A 19,843-nucleotide genomic window follows, 5' to 3' on the forward strand; every position below is an offset into this window, starting at 1 on the left:
TAGTGGCCACGGGAAGTAATGACAGGGGAGTCAGTTGTGAGTGCGAAGGGACTAGTGGCTACGAGAACCATCGAGAAGGGAGCGCGGTCAGGTGACGGAAGAGGACGATGGAGTCTGCCGGTGGAGCAGGCGTCCAGAGTCAGCGAGAATGCTCGAGAAGGGGGCCGTGGCCTCGGTCCGTATATGAGGGAGATGCGCGGGAGACTCGGGGCTGTTGCGGTGGAGGGTCTCCGCCTGTCTGTCAAGTGTCAACGTGTCTTCAATAAAAGTGCCAACTCAAGACAAGTGTGCCAAGTCGCCATGACACCTGCAACGGTATGCGCACGCGCGAGGACAGCCAGCTCCGCCCTCTTTTTTTTAACAGCTCCTCCCCCCGCCCCCTCTCTCTTGGCCCCGCCCACGGCCCCGGGCAGCCCCGCCCTTCACCGGCACCTTGAGTCGAACACGTGGAGGCTCAAATCTTGACTTAAAGCTTTCGTGACTGCAGGAATTCATATTCTTTGGGTCTTTCGGTAAAGTCACGTAGATAGGTTCAAATATAATGACCAAAACATTTATTTGAACCTATCGACGTGACTTTACCGAAAGACCCAAAGAATACGTGAAGGCTCAGATAATAATCATTTTGTACCTGAGACAACCCCCCGCCCCCCCCCCCCATCTTTCCAAATGCTTTGGGGCACAGGGGGACTGCCGCCACTAAACCCTGCCAACCTTGAAGAGATCGGTGCTTCTTGCGTCTCAAGATGGCTGTAAAGTTGGTGATTGGCAATGGTTAATGGGTGAGTGGCTGATGCACCCCCGCGAATTTCGTTAATGAGTGAGCGATATGGCCGTGACGCTTGTTAATGGGTGAGTGTGGCTCACGCGCGCGCATGACCGGGCGGGGCGAAGTGGCGACGTTTATGGTCCTCGGTTCTGCTAAAGTGCAGCAGCAGCAGCAGGGCCACTGCGGCTCAAGAGAGAAGACCCCCAGGCGCAAGACCACGGGCCTTCTGGCCACGCCGAAGGAGCTACCACCAGCAGCAGAAGGCACCAGCAGCCACCAGCAGCCAGAAGGCACCAGGAGCCACCAGCAATCACCAGGAGCCACCAGCCGCCACCAGGAGCCACCAGCAATCACCAGGAGCCACCAGCCGCCACCAGGAGCCACCATCAATCACCAGGAGCCACCATCAATCACCAGGAGCCACCAGCAATCACCAGGAGCCACGAGATTCCCAGGAGCTGAGCCGGCACCAGCTCACTCCCGCCTTCGTTACCTGACCCGGAGTCATAATGCGACTCGCGTTGGTGCTCTGCGCTCTGCTGGGTAGGTTTGTTTGTGTTTTACACGCGTGCGCGTGTGTGTGTGTAGTGTGTGTGCGTGTGTGTAGTGTGTGTGTGCAGTGTGTGTGTAGTGTGTGTGTGTAGTGTGTGTGTGCGTGGATTGGGGAGCGATAGTGCAGCGGTTAGCACGCTGCGCTATGAACCTGGCGACCCGGGTTCGATTCCCGCTCACGGCCAACACAAGTGACGATTATCTGAACCGGTCATGGGCCTCCCCTAGATAGACTCAGCCTAAAATGAATATCTGGTGCGGTGTGTAAACATCGCCAATGGGGAGACAAAGGCGGTCCGGAGTGGTGTTGGCCACCCAACCCCTCGTGTGCCGTACCGGCCTTCATAGGTGCTCGCTAACAGCACTTGCCCCTACAGTTTGTCAAGTCTATAAGGGGGATCTTTGTCTTTGTGGATTGGAGAGCGGTGGCGCATCGGTTAGCACAAACGTACGCACCGGTCATCCCCGAGTTTGATCTCCGCACATGGCTAACGTCAGTGGGCGGCGCCGGTTATTTTTTGTTACTTTTAATTAAAATATTTAATCTGGATGGTCATCCTCCCCTTGGGTCGACGCCGCCTGAAGAGTGAGCGCCCGATGCGCTTGGGTAAACGTCAGCGCTGGGGAGACAAAGGCGGCCGGACGTGGAGTTAGCAAAACACGTCCCTCGCGTGTCCTGCCGGCCCTTCATGAGCTTGGCAGCACTTGGCCCACCAGCCGAAAAGAGGCCACGTGGGGCGTCGTCGTCTTCTACGTAATGACGCGTGCGTGTGTGTGTACTTGTGTGTGTGTACTTGTGTGTGTGTACTTGTGCACACACGCCAGGCGTGACTCACGGCTACTTCAGGCAATGGACACGTGACACCAACTTCGGGAACGGCTCCAACTGGGAGGGCGGTCGCCCCCCCTGTGCCGCAGAGCGAGCCATCTTCCCCGCGGACGAGGTGTCCTACATCGGTGGTTGGGCAGGGCTAGTGGGTGGTGGTAGTGGGTGGTGAGTCGTAGTGGGTGGTGGTAGTGGGTGGTGGGTGGTGGTGGTGAGTGGTGGTGGGTGGTGGTGGTGGGTGGTGGTGGTGAGTGACGGTGGTGGGTGGCGGTAGTGGGTGGTGGTGAGTGGTGGTAGTGGGTGGTGGTGGCGGTGGGTGGTATTGGGTGGTGGTGGGTGGTGGTGGTGGTGAGTGACGGTGGTGGGTGGTGGTGGGTGGTATTGGGTGGTGGTGGGTGGTGGTGGTGGTGGGACTACTGCCCCCCCCCCCCGACGGAGCGTGTTTGAGAGGCGCATTGCACAGCAGCCCACCGTGGGGTGCGTGGCCCCGGGGACAAATTCCACTGTGCCCCCCCCCAATCACGCCATCGCGCAACGCCTTAAAATTAAACTGCGAAGTACGGGGTGCTTCAAAAAAATGTTTTTTTTAACTTCTCTGAGAATTTGTAACAACACCACGAAGATAGTCACTCTCTGGGCTCTGGTGACCACCTAGAGAAGGTTCCAGAGGCGCGCGTTGACAACGATGGAGACTCTTTGACCTTTTTGAAGCTATTAACGTACAATTTGTTACCATGTTACGGTGCATTATCCGTTCGGTTTCCATTAACGATATACCCATGTAAGTGTTAACATTTTTTTGAAGCACCCTGTACTACATCAAACACCGTGACGTCGAAGCGCGCTCCCCCACCACCACCAAATCGCGGGGCCCGAGGCGGTCGCCACCGATTCGCCATGCACCTAGGGACACGGCTCTGGGGTTGTGGGTGGTGATGATGATGATGGTTGTTGGTTGGTCGGTAGAGCAGGGCGCGCGGCATGAGACATGTAAACCTGATGTTAACAACGCACACGCAATGTTAACCGTGCGAAATGCGTAGCATTGTCCATCATCACCATCATCAACGTTACTAACAATTGATCAATTATGTAATGCCCGGACGCGCGCGTTTACAACAGGAACGCGCCTGCGAGCGCGTCTCGGTTGACGGTGACGCCGTTGCGGTCTCGAGACCCCCCCCCCCCCACAAGTGGGGGAGCCGCCGAGAGGCGAAGCGCCAGGGGGTTCCGTGAGCGGCCCGCGTCCCTGTGATGAGCTTGGTCAACACGTGTGAATTAATCCGTTGGTATTCATTACAAGCTTAAAATGTCAGTTTAACACGTAGGTTTTCGCGACCAATATCCATAATAGGGGTGGGGTTTACGCGATCTAACCCCAATTACTAGTGCTCTGTTTGGTTATCAATAGTTGCCAATGTCCCCTTGGCTGCAGCGTCTGTTGTTCTAAGACACTGTGTCTGGTCACAAGGTCTATTTCCAGGGCAGTTGCTCATCCCGGAACGATTGTGTAAACCAAAGTATTGACATGTTTAAAGTGTTTAAAGCGACCTCAGCTCAAGACCCTGTAGAGAGACAGTGGGGCGCCGCAGTGGCGAGATGTTAACCACCTCGCCTGGTACGCAGGAGGTCGTGGGTTCGATCCTGACCATGACGCCTGCTGCTGTATATTTGGGGTTTGCGTGTCTCAATCTCCCCTTGGTCGTGTGGATTTTTCTCCGGGTCATCCGGGTTTTTCCCTCCACATTTAGAAACATGCGTTTTAGAGTATTTGGCTGCTATAAAATTTCGCGTGATAAGCCACTTCGTTCAGCTATTATTTGTGGCCAGGTCACTTCTGCAAAAGAGCTGTATAGCTCAGTGGGCCTTACCTGGAAAAATAAATCAATAATCGTGTTAGCCTCACCAGCTGGTACCCATCTTGCATGTTGATGATAATGAAGTTTCACGGTGGTGATGATTGATAGAGCTTAACGATAACGATGATTGGGGTTATAATCGTAACTGTTTTATTTACCAGGTAAAGCCCACTGAGCTATGAACTATTTTTCAGAGGTGACCTGGCCACACACGATGGTAGCTCACCGAAGTGGCTGATGAATTGATCGTCACAGCGAAATGATCTCAACGTGCGTCGATTCTAAACATGGAACCTGGAGAAAAATACACGCGACCACCACGAAGAGAGAGGAAACGTGCCGATTCCAAATATACAACCACAGGCATTGCCAGGGTCCCGGATCGAACCCGCGACCTACTGCGTATCAGGCGAGGGAGATCTGGCTGCGGTGGCGAGATGTGATGATGATCTATGCCGTTAGGTACACTTTATGGAATTGCCTCTGTTGTTGGGAGATGATTGGGTCCATCTCTGCCTCTAACCCACGTGTCATGCTCTATCCACAGTCGGTCTCGGTGTACGTGGATGGCAGCTTCTCCATACTAGACATGGTAACGCTGCCCACCTCCTCATCCTCCTCTTTTCCTACCCCACATACTCGCCGAACACACACAGACGCACGGAACAAAGACAAAGTCGCCATGTAAACGTGTATAGCCTACATAGACTGCTGGCGAGTAGCTATTAAATGCCAGCATGGCGCGTATGTTGAGGCCAGCCCTACTTCTGACTGCCTTATTTGAACCGGCCCAGGACCGGTTCAAATAATCGTCACCGGTGTTGGTGGCCGTGAATGGGAATCGAACTCAGGCTAGCCGGGTTTGTAGCACATGGCGCTAAGCTATAAAGGCCGGCACGGCACACGAGGGGGTGGGTGCCCAACACCACGCCCGGCCGCCTTTGTCTCCCCCAGTGGCGATGTTTACTACACATTGCACCACGAACTCATTTGAGGCTACGTCATCCTCGGGGAGGCCCAGGACCGATTCAGATCATCATCCCTGGTGTTGGTGGCCGTGAACGGGAATCGAACTCGGGTCGCCGGGTTCGTAGCGCAGTGCGCTAACTGCTGTGCTACTGTTCCCACGTCTGCATACACAACACACACACACAGCACACACTGCATACACAACACACGCACACAGCACACACTGCATACACAACGCACGCAGCACACACTGCATACACAACGCACGCACACAGCACACACTGCATACACAACAGACGCACACAGCACACACTGCATACACAACACACACACAGCACACACTGCATACACAACACACGCACACAGCACACACTGCATACACAACGCACGCACACACTGCATACACAGCACACGCACACAGCACACACTGCATACACAACGCACGCACACAGCACACACTGCATACACAACACACGCACACAGCACACACTGCATACACAACACACACAGCACGCAGAGGCACTGGCCCACCCACTCGTCGCGCTGCCCTGATTATTCTCTTTCAAATGTCAAGTGTCTGCCCCGTTTAGAAACGCTCGTCTCCGTTCAGTTCACGGACCCATCGAGGAGTTTCCACGTTACGACTCCGCGCGACCCCTGCCTGCTTCCCCCTCCCCCCGCCTGCTCCCGAAACCCGGTCAATGATTGAGCCTCATCGCGTGCCGCGCCACCACCACCACTGCCCCCCGTCACGTGCGTGCTTTAATGTGCACTCGCAAACACAGCGCGTGGCGCCACGGTGCCGATGAGTGAACCCTGCGAGCCACGGGAGGTGGAGGCGAGACCGCTGACGCGCGCATAACCGGAGCCAACGATCACCATTTTCAGCTGAGTCAACCTAGGGGAGGGCCCTAACACAAACGACAAAGATCCCCCCGAAAGCCTTAACAGACTGTAGGGGCAAGTGCCGTTAGCGAGCACCGATGAAGACCGGCGCGGCACACGACGGGGTGGGTGGCCAGCACCACGCCCGACCGCCTTTGTCTCCCCAGTGGCGATGTTTACTACACACCGCACCGGCTACCCGCTTGAGGCTGAGTCGACCTACAATACACACACAGAAACACATATGCAAGCCGACACACATCCTCACTCCAACCCGACCTTTACCCATTATGATGACCTCACCTGCCCCCCCCCACCACCAACAGTACCTGCCGCTGAACTCGGAGCTGATCCTGCAGGAGGGTGCCACCCTGAGTGCCAGTGACGGCCGCAGCGACCCGCAGACGGGATGCGTCGCGGGTACGGGACCTGAATCCCTCTCACAGCCGCCGCGGTCTCCTCCACAACCATCCTCACTGCCGAGTCCTTGGTCCATGTCGAATGGATCACTCACACGGCCTCCGCGTGCTGTCATCACGCTGTCTCTCTCTCTGAGTGCCACTGAGTCGTGCTGTCTCCGCGTTGCCTTCCACGTAGACCCGGCACCGCTGTTGTCTCATGAGTGCTGTCTCTCCATCGCCCATTTTCTCTCCACGCCGTCTCCGTGTCACAGCCGTGCTGCCCCCGAGCTGTCCCCGTGCTGTCGCCATGCCACACACTGCTCTCCCCGTGCTATTCCCATGCTGCCTCCGTGTCACAGCCCTGCTGTCTCCACGCTGTCCCCACGCTGTCTCCACGCTGTCCCCGTGCCACCCCCGTTCCGTCCAGGCGACGCGCACTTCGTGCCGCAGGCCGGGTGGTCGTGGCTGGACGCGCGCCTCTGGGCGACGGCGCGCTCTCGCGACGAGCTGCTGGCCGGGCGGCCGCTGCCCGCTGTGGACGTGGAGCGCGTCCCCTGCGCCGCCGACGACGTCGAATTCCGACCGCTCACCTCCTTCCGCGTGGGCCTCCAGGGGGGACCCTTCCACGCCCGCTCGCTCTCCGTCATGGGACAGGTGCTCGCGAAACGTCGCGCAGTTGGCGGCGGTGGCGGTTCGCGACGGTGAAACCACGACGGGGCTCACCGGTTCGGCGCTTAACTGTTTTCACTTGTTTTTTTTTTGTTTGCATTGTGGTTCATGCAGACATGATTCTTTGTAAAAGGTTTGAGTTTGGTGTTTTAACATCTTAACACAACTGTTTTGTTGCCAGAAAAAAAGGGGGAAAACCTATTGTTATATTTTCACTTAACTATTTTAACTTTTAATCTTGACTTAAAGCTTTCGTGACTGCAGGAGTTCATATTCGTTGGGTCTTTCGGTAAAAGTCACGTGGATGGGTAAAAATAAAAACGTACTGCGACGTTTTGATCGCAAACACAAGCGATGGTCATGTTTTTTTCTTTCTTTCTCCACCTGACGACGATCGCTTGCGTTGCGATCGAAACGTCGTTGTTTTCTTGTAAAGAAAATGTTGAACCCATCTACATGACTTCATTGAAAGACCCCACTTCATTGAAAGACCTCACCTCGTGGAGTTGCAATGATCATGAGAACGGTGACGAATCAGCCCAGAACTACATGGGAGGATCTTGTCAATGATCTCAAGGCAGCTGGGACCATAGTCACCAAGAACACAATTGGTAACAGGTAACGCCCACTGAGCTATATAGTTCTTTATTAGAAACCTGAACACAAATGACAGCTCAACGAAGTGGCTGATCGCACACTCCGACCCGCGCGGCCCCTCGCTCTCGCCGCAGAACTTCTCGACGGAGGCGTCTCTGCGGAGCTATTTGCAGAGCCGCTCGGGGAGGCTGCAGTTCCACGGCGGCTCTGTCTCCGTGCAGCCCGACGGGACGTGCCTGGATCCCAGCGGCTGCCTGTGCGGGAACGACCGGGTGAGGGAATCTTGACCTGGCCCGGCTCCCTCCCAACGTTGACACCGACCCCTGCGGGAGCGTTCACCTCCCTTCCCCGTCGACCACTTTACCTCCTCAACTCGGTCGCCTACCCAGCGGGTCCGCTGATCGTCGCAATTCCAGTTCACGGTTCGATTTGAAAATCGAACATTCTGTTTCGTCTCGATCCGTGACTCGTTTGTTCTGTGTTTCGATTGTTCTGTGTCTCGTTTGTCCCATGTCTCGTTTGTCCCATGTCTCGTTTGTCCCATGTCTTGTTTGTCCCGTGTCTCGTTTGTTCCATGTCTCGTTTTCCCCATATCTCGTTTTCCCCATGTCTAGTTTGTCCCATGTCTCGTTTGTCCCATGTCTCGTTTGTCCCATGTCTCGTTTGTCCCATGTCTCGTTTGTCCCATGTCTCGTTTGTCCTATATCTCGTTTGTCCCATGTCTCGTTTGTCCCATGTCTCGTTTGTCCCATGTCTCGTTTGTCCCATGTCTCGTTTGTTCCATGTCTCGTTTGTTCCATGTCTCGTTTGTCCCATGTCTCCTTTGTCCCATGTCTCGTTTGTCCCATGTCTCGTTTGTCCCATGTCTCGTTTGTCCCATGTCTCGTTTGTCCCATGTCTCGTTTGTCCCATGTCTCCTTTGTCCCATGTCTCGTTTGTTCCATGTCTCGTTTGTCCCATGTCTCGTTTGTCCTATATCTCGTTTGTCCCATATCATTGATGCAGTCTTGTCTGCTCCGTTAGCATTATCTGGACGGAGCTTTGAGCGTTATCCTACCTTAAGATTATCTGGGTTCCGCCCACACAAAGCCAAACACTTACTTGAAATTGGCCTAACAACACAATGTAGCAGGACCCTCCTGAAAGTCTGGAGATCCCTAACTATAACACCTATCTCCAGCACGTGTTGGGCATCCAGCCTCTTAAAATTCCTTGCACCACATCTCAGCTCAAATAATTTCAATGCCCAACTGTAGTTTCGAGCCGAAGGGACCCCTTAATCACAGCTGTCCCTGACTGCACAAGTTGACTCGGCACCGGTCTGCAAGTTGGCATTAGTCCGTCAGTATGGGGTGATCAAATCATTTCCGAGCAATTTTTCACTCTTGCCGAATTTGGACCACGACGTCGGCACGCAATGGCTCACCCTCCTTCGAATCACGTCACGGGATCTTGGAATGGCCACGGCGATGCAGACAGCGCATAGTATGTTACGTTTTATACACTCGCGGTGTTAACCAGGGCGGTCGCAGACCCGAACCTCACAAACACTTACAGGCGGCGGCAAACCCGGCCACCGCCCGGCCACCGCCCGGCCACCGCCCGGCCACCACCGCCGCCCCTCGTGCGCCGGAAACTGACCGGCGGCTCTGCCCCAATGTCCTCCCCTCCAGCACAGAGACCACATCTGCTCGCGGCTCTACGGCACAGTCGAGGGGGGAGGCTGGCCGTGCCCCGAGCTCACTTGCCCCACGGGGCTCCTGGCCGAAGGGAACTGCTGCCCTGAGTGCGGTACGTACTCGCGAGGGTCTCGCTCCAGGCCAAACTGTCGCAGAGCAACTCTGTGCTTTGCCCTGCATGGATGTATGACATCGGTTGATGTGTGCACGTGAATTAAATGTGCGTGCGTGCATGTACTTAAAATATATATATTTTACCAGGTAAGGCCCACTGAGCTATATAGCTGTTTTCAGAAGCGACCTGGCCACAAATGATAGCTCAACGAAGTGGCTTATCACGTGGAAATTTTATAGCAGCCAAATACTCTAAACGCGTTTCTAAATGTGGAAAAAAATTGGAGGACCCGGAGAAAAATCCACATGACCACGGGGAGAACATGCAAACTCGAAATATACAGGCGTCAGGATCGGAATCGAATCCACGACTTTCTATATACTGTACCAGGCGAGGTAGTTAACATCTCGCCACCGCAAGCCTATGTAATAATACTAATTAACAGCCATTCGTCGATCTACTGCCTGATTTAAGCCACATGCTGGCAATTATTACGAGGCCATAAGAGTGGTCCTTAAAGGCAAAGTCGACCGCGTAACATTGGCGAGGACCTCGCGCCAGCTGGTGCTGGTGGTGATGATACTGAGAGGCCTATGGAGGTTGTGTATTGATGATGATGCTGCTGCTACAGATGCGGGGTTTGAATCCTAGTGAAGGCTTGCCGATGGTGATGCGTTGGTGGCATCGCTGGTATCCGACCTCTTGACCTCGTGATCTCCTCTAAATCTCACAGGTGCATTGATGCGCTTGGAGTACAATGCCAAGTTCGACCTGGAGAATTATCGCAGCCGAATCATTCACAGCTTCCTGGGACTGGTGAGACGAGATCTGATGTTTCAGCTCCATCATCATCATCGTTATTGTCACCACCATCATGATCACCACCATCCTCAACAATAAAATTATTGATTGTTGAATCAAATCTCCATCCTGAATCGTAATAATCGAATCACTGCATGTAGTCATCGTTGTGTTTAACACACGGTCTGCTGTAGTTTCACAGTAAGGCAGACATCTTTGACGTCCAATGTGAAGCAAATTCGAGTTCCAAGTTTCAAATTTGTTTTTACTCAAGAGACCACAATAACCTCGCTTGCAAGAGTGATCTGAGTCACATGACAAAAGCAATACAAACAAAGGAAGCAGATGGCACCCAGTACTTAACGGTTTACGTTCCCGCAGTGTTAATCCGGGACGGCCTAACGGATTCGAACCTTCGCCCCGTGTCTTTTTTTCGATGCTGGCAGGACGAGTTCAGGTTTGTGTGGATGGCCATGTCCAAGGTGCGGGGGGGCGCCGCCGCCGCCGCCGCCGCGATGGCGTCCGGGGGCGGCGGCTGGGCGCGACTCCTGGGCCTGTTCGGCGAGGGCGCCGCGGCGGAGGAGCCGCACGTGCAGCTGCTGCTCACCGGCACAGACGGCGTGTCCGGCTCCACGGACGCCGCCTTCGCCCTCGCCAGGGCCATCGTGGCCGACGTCGACCGCTACGGCACGTGGCGCGCCAACGCGGAACCACACGGCATCGCCGTCGTTAAAACCGCCCCTCTTTGTCGACCGCCGCTGCTCGATGAAAGAGGGGCCTCTCCTCCTCCTTACGCCACCGCCTTGCGGGCCGTGGGGGTTGTTGTTCGGCCGTAACGCGGCCACGCGGGCTCAGTGCGGGGTTCGTGAAGGCGGGGAGCGTGGACGTGGAAGCGCACGGAACGTACAGAACAACAGCCGGATTTCGCCGCAACGCTCTGCTGCTGTGATGTCGATGAAGTCCTTGCCCGGTCATCCGATGGCTGCACAAAAACTTCCATAGAATATCGCGTTTGGTCAGCCCTTCAGAATCCAGCTTATTCCCGGAATGAGCGCTTATTTAAATGTTGGTTTGATTGCGATCACCGCGACAGCAGAGCGTGCGGTGCAAAGGTGCAGCACCTCCTGGAGACGCAATTTTCAGGACCTCCAGACGTAGTTCTGTGGGGTCAACTTTCGCTGGTACAGACGTTGATGGTCCTCGCATTACCCTCGACTCGTTTCACCGTTGTGACGGCGCGACGTGGGTACCGCGTGTTCGATGCCATCGAGAGAACCACGTGGTTCCCTTCCGCTACTCCACGTGAGAAGGGGTGAAGTCCCCCAGACGGTGACCGAGAAAGCCCCCGTTAGAGTGTACTTTGGCCTACTCTTCTCCACTGACGAGACGTCTTGGATAGAGGTGGGGAGTACCCACACTTATCTTACAACGATGGAAGAGTAGGCCAACGTGTTGTGGGTGTACAAAATACACGGCAAGATACAGCGGACGTTTTTCAATGAGGAGTTAGCCATTGTGTGCCAGGCATCATGGTCCAAATTTGCCAAATTTTAAAAGCACTTAACTGGGAAACACCGCAGTAATCGCACCTTACTACAAAAACTTGGCAGGGACCCTCCTGAAAAAAAAACCTTGGGTAAACGAGGCGAATAAAAAAATAACCAATAAGCTGGCAACAAAAAGCATTTGGAGAGAACAAAACAAAAACCTACTTGTCGCGTTTGGAGCTCGCCTCACGCGCGCCCTTCCTCCCTCCGTCCCCGCTCCCCCCCCCCCCCACCCCGTGCCGCAGGAGAGAGCTACGGCGTGACGCACGTCACCTTGCGCACCTCGGAGGCCGAGCCCGCTGAGCACGGGGGCTCCCCGGTGGTGCTGGGCATCGTGCTGGGCGCCCTGGCCCTCTTCATCGTCCTCGTGGGCCTCTCCTACGCCGCGTTCACCCGCCGCAAGCGCAGGTCCCGTGGCGCATTCCCACCGCTCTCGACGCCCCGTCGGTGCGCCGTGCTCGCCGGGTTTCTCGCGCTCGCAAGCCGCTCGAGCACCCAAGCCCACGGACGGCACGGAGCGAACGAGGAACGATGTTAGCGGGGAATGGAACGATATAAACGAGGCGGCGACATTTCCTAGGGAGCCACGCACTTTTAAATCTGGATTGAAAACTCATTTCTTTAGAACTGCTTTCCCTCGCACCTCCGATTAGCACAGTCGGCTAGGTATGGTGCGAAAGAAGCTCAACATACATCTCGTCAAACGGCACCCATGTGCGTGCCGACTGAGAGACACTGAACCCTCCCAGAGGTGCTGATTGCGCTATCGCTCTTATACCAACTTCTGTGATGCACCAAAGGTGGATCTCAATGGGCTCCACCGTGATCCACCACCAGAAAGTTGCTACTCAACAATTACCCGGGTGTATTGAGCCCCCTAATACAGTGTCCTTCATTGTGTGAAGAAGACCTGACGCACTTCTCTTGAGATATCTCTTTATTGAAGACACGTACACCCTCCACTGCAACAGCCCCGAGTCACCCGTGCATCTCCCTCATATACGGACCGAGGCCACGCCGCCCTTCTTGATCATTCTCGCTGACTCTGGACGCCTGCTCTACCGGCAGACTCCATCGTCCTCTTCCGTCACCTGACTGTGCTCCCTTCTCAATCATTCCCGTAGCCACCAGTCCCTTCGCACTCACAGGATGATACCCCTGTCATTACCTCCCGTGGCCACTACTGCATTCGCACTGTAGGCTGACACCCCTGTCATTACCTCCCGTGGCCACTAGTGCATTCGTACTGTAGGCTGACTCCCCTGTCATTACCTCCCGTGGCCACTAGTGCATTCGTACTGTAGGCTGACTCCCCTGTCATTACCTCCCGTGGCCACTAATGCATTCGCACTGTAGGCTGACACCCCTGTCATTACTTCCCGTGGCCACTAGTGCATTCGTACTGTAGGCTGACTCCCCTGTCATTACCTCCCATGGCCACTAGTCCATTCGCACTCTAGGCTGACTCCCCTGTAAATACCTCCCGTGGCCACTACTGCATTCACACTGTAGGCTGACTCCCCTGTCATTACCTCCCGTGGCCACTAGTCCATTCCCACTATAGGCTGACTCCCCTGTCATTACCTCCCGTTGCCACTAGTGCATTCGCACTGTAGGCTGACACCCCTGTCATTACCTCCCGTGGCCGCTAATGCATTCGTACTGTAGGCTGACTCCCCTGTCATTACCTCCCGTGGCCACTAGTCCATTCACACTGTAGGCTGACTCCCCTGTCATTACCTCCCGTAGCCACTAGTCCATTCGCACTGTAGGCTGACTCCCCTGTCATTACCTCCCGTGGCCACTACTGCATTCGCACTGTAGGCTGACTCCCCTGTCATTACCTCCCGTGGCCACTAGTCCATTCACACGGTAGGCTGACTCCCCTGTCATTACCTCCCGTGGCCACTAGTCCATTCGCACTGTAGGCTGACTCCCCTGTCATTACCTCCCGTGGCCACTAGTTCATTCCCACTATAGGCTGACTCCCCTGTCATTACCTCCCGTGGCCACTACTGCATTCGCACTGTAGGCTGACACCCCTGTCATACCTCCCGTGGCTACTAGTGCATTCGTACTGTAGGCTGACTCCCCTGTCATCACCTCCCATGGCCACTAGTCCATTCACACTGTAGGCTGACTCCCCTGTCATTACCTCCCGTGGCCACTAGTCCATTCGCACTGTAGGCTGACTCCCCTGTCATTACCTCCCGTGGCCACTAGTTCATTCCCACTATAGGCTGACTCCCCTGTCATTACCTCCCGTGGCCACTAGTCCATTCGCACTATAGGCTGACTCCCCTGTCATTACCTCCCGTGGCCGCTAGTCCACTCACACCGCATGGCGACTCTGCTGTCATTGCAATTGCAAGGCCCGTGGGCCACTGGCAGCCCCTGGTAGCCTTTCGTGCGGCACCCTGACGAGTGGCTCCCGACAATACACGAATGTGAAAACCCCCATCGTGCTGTCAAACCCAATTATTTCCAATGTGTGGCGGCCCTCTTATCGGTGAAAGTGCCCTGCCCCCCCCCCACCTCCTCTGAAAATGAGTACTAGCAACCACCTATTGGTAGAAGTTGTTACATTTTAGCATGATTTCTTGGGGATTTTTATTTGCCGTCAGCTCTGACGGAAAGTGTCGTGTGGTTATGATGCTAAGAGTTTGTCTTAATTTGTCGTGAGATGGATCCGAAAATATTTTGCGATCCACCCGTGGGTCACCTGTGGATCGCGATCCACGTTATGAGACGAAAGCATTTCCACTCGGAGCTATCGATGCTTCACCCTGTGTCGGGGAAGGGCCCTGGAAGATCACGTCGCGGAACTAATTCTGAGGCCGCTTCAACAGCAGTCCTCTTTACATTCACACGAGGGGCGCACCAATAACGCCCGACAGCGAGTGCGCGTTGCGTGGCTGTCGAGCCAAGAAGTTTGAACTCTCAAGTGCTGGAATTCCGACAAATTGAAATCCATTTGGCTGAGACCATCAGCTCACTAGGCTCGAGAACCCCGTTTAATCACGGGTAGTTGCCTGGATTTGAACTCTGGTTCTTGACCTTGCCAGCTCAGCGCTCTGACTGGGTTCAGGGGCTTCTACACCAGCCCCTGGACTCAATTTCCTCGCACGCATTCCTCTCGCTCTCTCACCCCCCTCTCTCACCCCCCCCTCTCCCACCCCAGGTCGCAGCAGGCGGAGCTGAGTGAGGGTGAGGTCAGCCAGGGGGCGGGTGAGGCCCCCGGGGGGCAGCTCGGGCTCTGGGCGAGACTCTCGGCCGCCCTGGGCAGGAGTCCACAGCCGGGGGCTGGGGACGGATTCGAAAACCCCATGTTTGATACCCCCATGCAGAAGGTACCATCCCTCCCACAACCCCCACACCACCCACACCCCCCCACACCTCCAAGACCCCCCACACACCCCCACACCCCACCACACTCCCCAAATCCCCCACACCCCCCACACACCCCCCATGCAGAAGAACAAATTCAGCTTCATCATTGCCTACATTATAATCAGTTCCATCATTATCATCAGCGCTGCCAGCGATGCAACATCAAGATCGTCATCACAAGCAGCGGCGGTAGCGTCTTGCCTGCAAGACTGGTAGAGTGTAATCGATGTCTGTCGTAACCGACTGCAATAGTCTGCCATGCTGTAGTCTTTGTCCGAGTTGTGGTTTAAATCACAGTGCTGCCCTCTGCAGTGTGAACACTCAAAGTGACTCCCATCATACAACGGTCTCCCATCTCCACGCGCTGCCAATGTCCCATGTTCTAGTTTCCCCGTGTCCCCATGTCCCATGTTCTAGTTTCCCCGTGTCCCTGTGTCCCCATGTTCTAGTTTCCCCGTGTCCCTGTGTCTCACGTCCCCACGTGCCATGTCCCCGCAGGGTCTGTACGGCCTCTACTCCGAAGAGAACGTGGAGCCCACGGCTCCCCGTGTCAGCGGGACGTGCTTCACCAACCCCGTGTACGCGGAGAGTGAGGCGCATTAGGCCGATCTGTCCCGACCCGACCTCACCCCACCGGACCTGACCATGCTCAGCTTTTTTGCCGATCAGTCCCAACCTGCACGACGCAACCCAATCTGACCCTGATCTGACCCCCTACCCAGTCCGAACTGACCCTACCCAGTCCAATCTGACCCTATCCAGTCCGAACTGACTCTACCCAGTCCGATCTGACCCCACCCAGTCCGAACTGACCCTACCCAGTCCGAACTGACCCTACCCAGTCCGAACTGACCCTATCCAGTCCGATCTGACCCTACCCAGTCCGAACTGACCCTACCCAGTCCGAACTGACCCCCTACCCAGTCTGAACTGACCCTACCCAGTCCGATCTGACCCTACCCAGTCCGATCTGACCCTACCCAGTCCGAACTGACCCCCTACCCAGTCCGAACTGACCCTACCCAGTCCGAACTGACCCCCTACCCAGTCTGATCTGACCCCCTACCCAGTCCGATCTGACCCCCTACCCAGTCCGATCTGACCCCCTACCCAGTCCGATCTGACCCTACCCAGTCCGAACTGACCCTACCCAGTCCGATCTGACCCTACCCAGTCCGAACTGACCCTACCCAGTCCGAATTGACCCTACCCAGTCCAAACTGACCCCCTACCCAGTCTGATCTGACCCCCTACCCAGTCCGATCTGACCCTACCCAGTCCGATCTGACCCTACCCAGTCCGATCTGACCCTACCCAGTCCGAACTGACCCTACCCAGTCCGATCTGACCCTACCCAGTCCGAACTGACCCCCTACCCAGTCCGAACTGACCCTACCCAGTCCGAACTGACCCTACCCAGTCCGAACTGACCCTACCCAGTCCGAACTGACCCTACCCAGTCCGAACTGACCCCCTACACAGTCCGAACTGACCCCCTACCCAGTCCGAACTGACCCCCTACCCAGTCCGAACTGACCCCCTACACAGTCCGAACTGACCCCCTACCCAGTCCGAACTGACCCTACCCAAGAAAAGCCGCAGTGTGGTCTCCGAGCCCAAACCATGGATCCTACCGTATGTACGACTCTGCCCATTTCCATCGTTCACCGGAGGACCTGGGATGTGTTCGCTACGTGGCTGCTCCTGGAGCCGTCCACTGGCTCACTCACCAAACCTCCGTATGAACATAGAGACACCGCCCATCAACGACCCCACACCGTGCGAGAGAAAAATTTCAACCCATCCCTTACCCGACCCTGTCCAGTGTGACCTGACCGGTGCCGTAGCCACGCGTTCGGCACGGGCCCTGGTGCAAGAGATGAATCTGCGCCTTCCCATTCAATTTCGCTCCCTCGTCGTAGCCCGGCGCCTGGGCTCCCTGCAGCCTGTGGGCTCTGACACCGGCACACTCGATGGCTCCGCTACTGGACCCGACCCAATCCAGCTCGACCCAGCTCGCGTGCGATTCAGCGCAAGGGACCGAAGAAGTTTACACGCCACGAGTGATGATTGCAGCACCAGTATTTACCTGATCGTGCTAGGGAGCACACCACACTTGTGCGCAGTAACACGTGATATATCCTTGATCCCGTGCGTGTGTCTTTCAAGAGATATTTTACCGACGCTCATTCATATTTTAATTTATCGGTGGGATTACCTCGATTGCAACGTTAGTCTCCAACACCGGTCTTTGATGAAGGAAACATTTGTTTGCAAAATGTATTTTTTTCTACACGTTTCATCTCCAAATGAGAAAGTGAAATCAAGTCCTAACTAAACCACTGAGATGGCTTGCTGTACCTTTCCAAGTGCCTCGTTGGTGTGGTTATATTTTTAAAGCCAGGAAATTTTGGTGATGGCTCATGCGATATCGAAGGCATATAGGATCCAGTGCCGGATTAAGCTAGTGCGGGGCCTGTAACACATGTTATAAAGGGGCCCTAAATTTATTTTTTTAAAACACACAAATATTAAAACACAAATGTTTTACCTGCATAGTAAAATAATTGTATTTTTTCATTTGCTATACAGCCAGATAATAAAACAAATGGCTAACCTTAAACACCCAGTCGTTCATAAAAGTTGAAGGTGGTATAGTACTATAGTAATAGAGCAAGTGCAGAATCACTGAACCGGAATTGATAGCTTGAAAGCATTTAGCGCGGGGCCCTTGAAAGTGCGGGGCCCGTAGCATTATGTAGCTACTTTTGCTATGAGGATAATCCGGCACTGATAGAATCTGGGTTATTTCCATGTAATGGCTGAGTGGGTGAGGCTTAGTCGGCCAAACTTAAATGGAGGGTTTGGCCTAGTGTAATTTAATTCAAGGATTGGGGTCAATGTTAAAGCGATTGACTATGAATGTCGTTAACCCAAGAAAGCCTCAAGATATCCCAGGAGGAGGCACTTGCACTGGGACGTTTGGCTCATTTCATTCTCAGGATTATTTGGCATCTCTGCTTACCCGGTATCCGTGCTGTCGAGATGAGGCCTGGAGCAGCGGTCACCCAACATTTTTTCTGAGACACGCGCACCGTCATTGTCACCTTCGCCCACCACCTTCCACCAAAATCACAGGTTCCAAAATGAAAACGACTGAAAAAGCGCTGCGGAAATGTCGATTAAAAAATCCCATTGAAAACAATGAACTTCCTTTTGTATTGCCGGAGCAGTGAAAATGTTTATTATTAAAATCTGGTGTCCTGTGATGATCATGGGGACTGCGACAGTTGCCACGGCCGTGCGGAGCACCCCCCGGTTACGTCCCCCTCGCGCCCAGGCCGCGTGCGGGCCTCGTGTCCAACCGAGAACGAAGATTTCCCGGCAGCGGCGGCGTCCTCTGTAATTTGCAGGACGGTTTGGGCGGCGGTGGCGGGGAGGGGGGCAAGTCTGGTTGTGTGGGGGAGGGGGCGGGGTGCACGGGGGAGGGAAATGGGGGGGGAAGAGGAAGTCACGCGAGCAGTGGCCGAGCCATTTCCTGATGTCAATCGGATCCCTGCCGGGCGCGTTCTGCGTTATAACGGGCGCGTTCTGTGTTATAACGGGCGCGTCGTGTGTTATAACGGGCGCGTCGTGCGTTATAACGGGCGCGTTCTGCGTTATAATGGGCGCGTTCTGCGTTATAACGGGCGCGTCGTGTGTTATAACGGGCGCGTTCTGCGTTATAACGGGCGCGTCGTGTGTTATAACGGGCGCGTCGTGTGTTATAACGGGCGCGTCGTGTGTTATAACGGGCGCGTCGTGTGTTATAACGGGCGCGTCGTGTGTTATAACGGGCGCGTCGTGTGTTATAACGGGCGCGTCGTGTGTTATAACGGGCGCGTTCTGCGTTATAACAGGCGCATCGTGTGTTATAACGGGCGCGTTCTGCGTTATAACGGGCGCGTCGTGTGTTATAACGGGCGCGTCGTGTGTTATAACGGGCGCGTTCTGCGTTATAACGGGCGCGTCGTGCGTTATGTGAAAGGTGTTCCCGAATGGAAGTACCGCGTTATAACACGTGTTAAGCGATGACTTACTGTGTTTGTGGCAACGAAATCTGGGTTTGTCTTTTAGCACTCGCCATAGGAATGTGGAATGTCCACCACTGGCTCACGTGCCTAGACAGGAGACGAATGCCGCACATACTCCTTGAATAGATCACATTCCTCCTGAGAACACATCATGAGTTAATCGTCAGCATGGACAAGTAAAACATTTTCAACCTCGTGTAAATCCACTGCTGGATGAAGGCCTCTCCGAGCCCTGACCATTTCCAATACCACTCGCCACTGATGGTAGCCGTGACCCCGGCATCAAACCCATGTTGCCAGGTTCATAGTGCAGTGCGCTAACCACTGCTCCACCGCTCCATCCCCAGCGTGGAACACGCTCGGCCCACCATGCCACGCACACATTTTTTTTTTACCCAACCTCGGTCTCTCCACGTGGGAATTCAACATCTTAAAGTCCATCAGCATCTGGGCTTTCCAGCTCAATGATACCCACGAGTATTTGTTTCAACAGCGAATGCTGGCGGTCGAGAAGTGGCCCCAAAGGGCCAAACAGCAACAATGTGGACTCCACCTGCTCCGTCTGTAATGGCTCAAGTGCGGCGGCAGCGGCGGCGGCGGGGCAATGTAACAAGTTGACATTGTTTTAGCGCAACAGTTGCTGGATCGGTTTCTATCTTTTGGGGACTCATCAGCATAGTTAGGCATGTTTAAATAAAAAAAAAGTGTTTA

At 54.9% G+C, this 19,843-nt stretch overlaps 1 protein-coding gene across 1 annotated transcript; it reads left to right on the top strand.

Moving 5' to 3' along the window:
- The first annotated feature begins 409 nt into the window (after positions 1–409).
- AMN (amnion associated transmembrane protein) lies at positions 410–18,268 on the top strand. The gene is made up of 12 exons (XM_076063201.1): positions 410–1,312; positions 2,147–2,265; positions 4,554–4,598; positions 6,187–6,280; positions 6,689–6,915; positions 7,662–7,799; positions 9,201–9,318; positions 10,055–10,137; positions 10,569–10,809; positions 11,915–12,077; positions 14,851–15,019; positions 15,558–18,268. The coding sequence occupies exons 1-12, from the start codon at positions 1,279–1,281 to the stop codon at positions 15,660–15,662; spliced, it is 1,536 nt and encodes a 511-aa protein (XP_075919316.1). The 5' UTR covers positions 410–1,278; the 3' UTR covers positions 15,663–18,268.
- Positions 18,269–19,843: the final 1,575 nt, after the last annotated feature.

This window comes from Petromyzon marinus, chromosome 6 (assembly GCF_048934315.1).
Source record: "Petromyzon marinus isolate PM22_M1 ecotype Great Lakes invasive population chromosome 6, UKy_Petmar_22M1.pri1.0, whole genome shotgun sequence".
In the NCBI taxonomy this organism is placed as follows: Eukaryota; Metazoa; Chordata; class Hyperoartia; order Petromyzontiformes; family Petromyzontidae; genus Petromyzon; species Petromyzon marinus.

Bases quoted from the DNA above. Each gene is read 5' to 3' on its own strand.
- AMN (XM_076063201.1), top strand. From the start codon at position 1,279: ATGCGACTCGCGTTGGTGCTCTGCGCTCTGCTGG. The intron at 4,599-6,186 runs GTAACGCTGCCC...CACCACCAACAG, and splicing joins GCTTCTCCATACTAGACATG to TACCTGCCGCTGAACTCGGA. The intron at 6,916-7,661 runs GTGCTCGCGAAA...CTCTCGCCGCAG, and splicing joins CGCTCTCCGTCATGGGACAG to AACTTCTCGACGGAGGCGTC.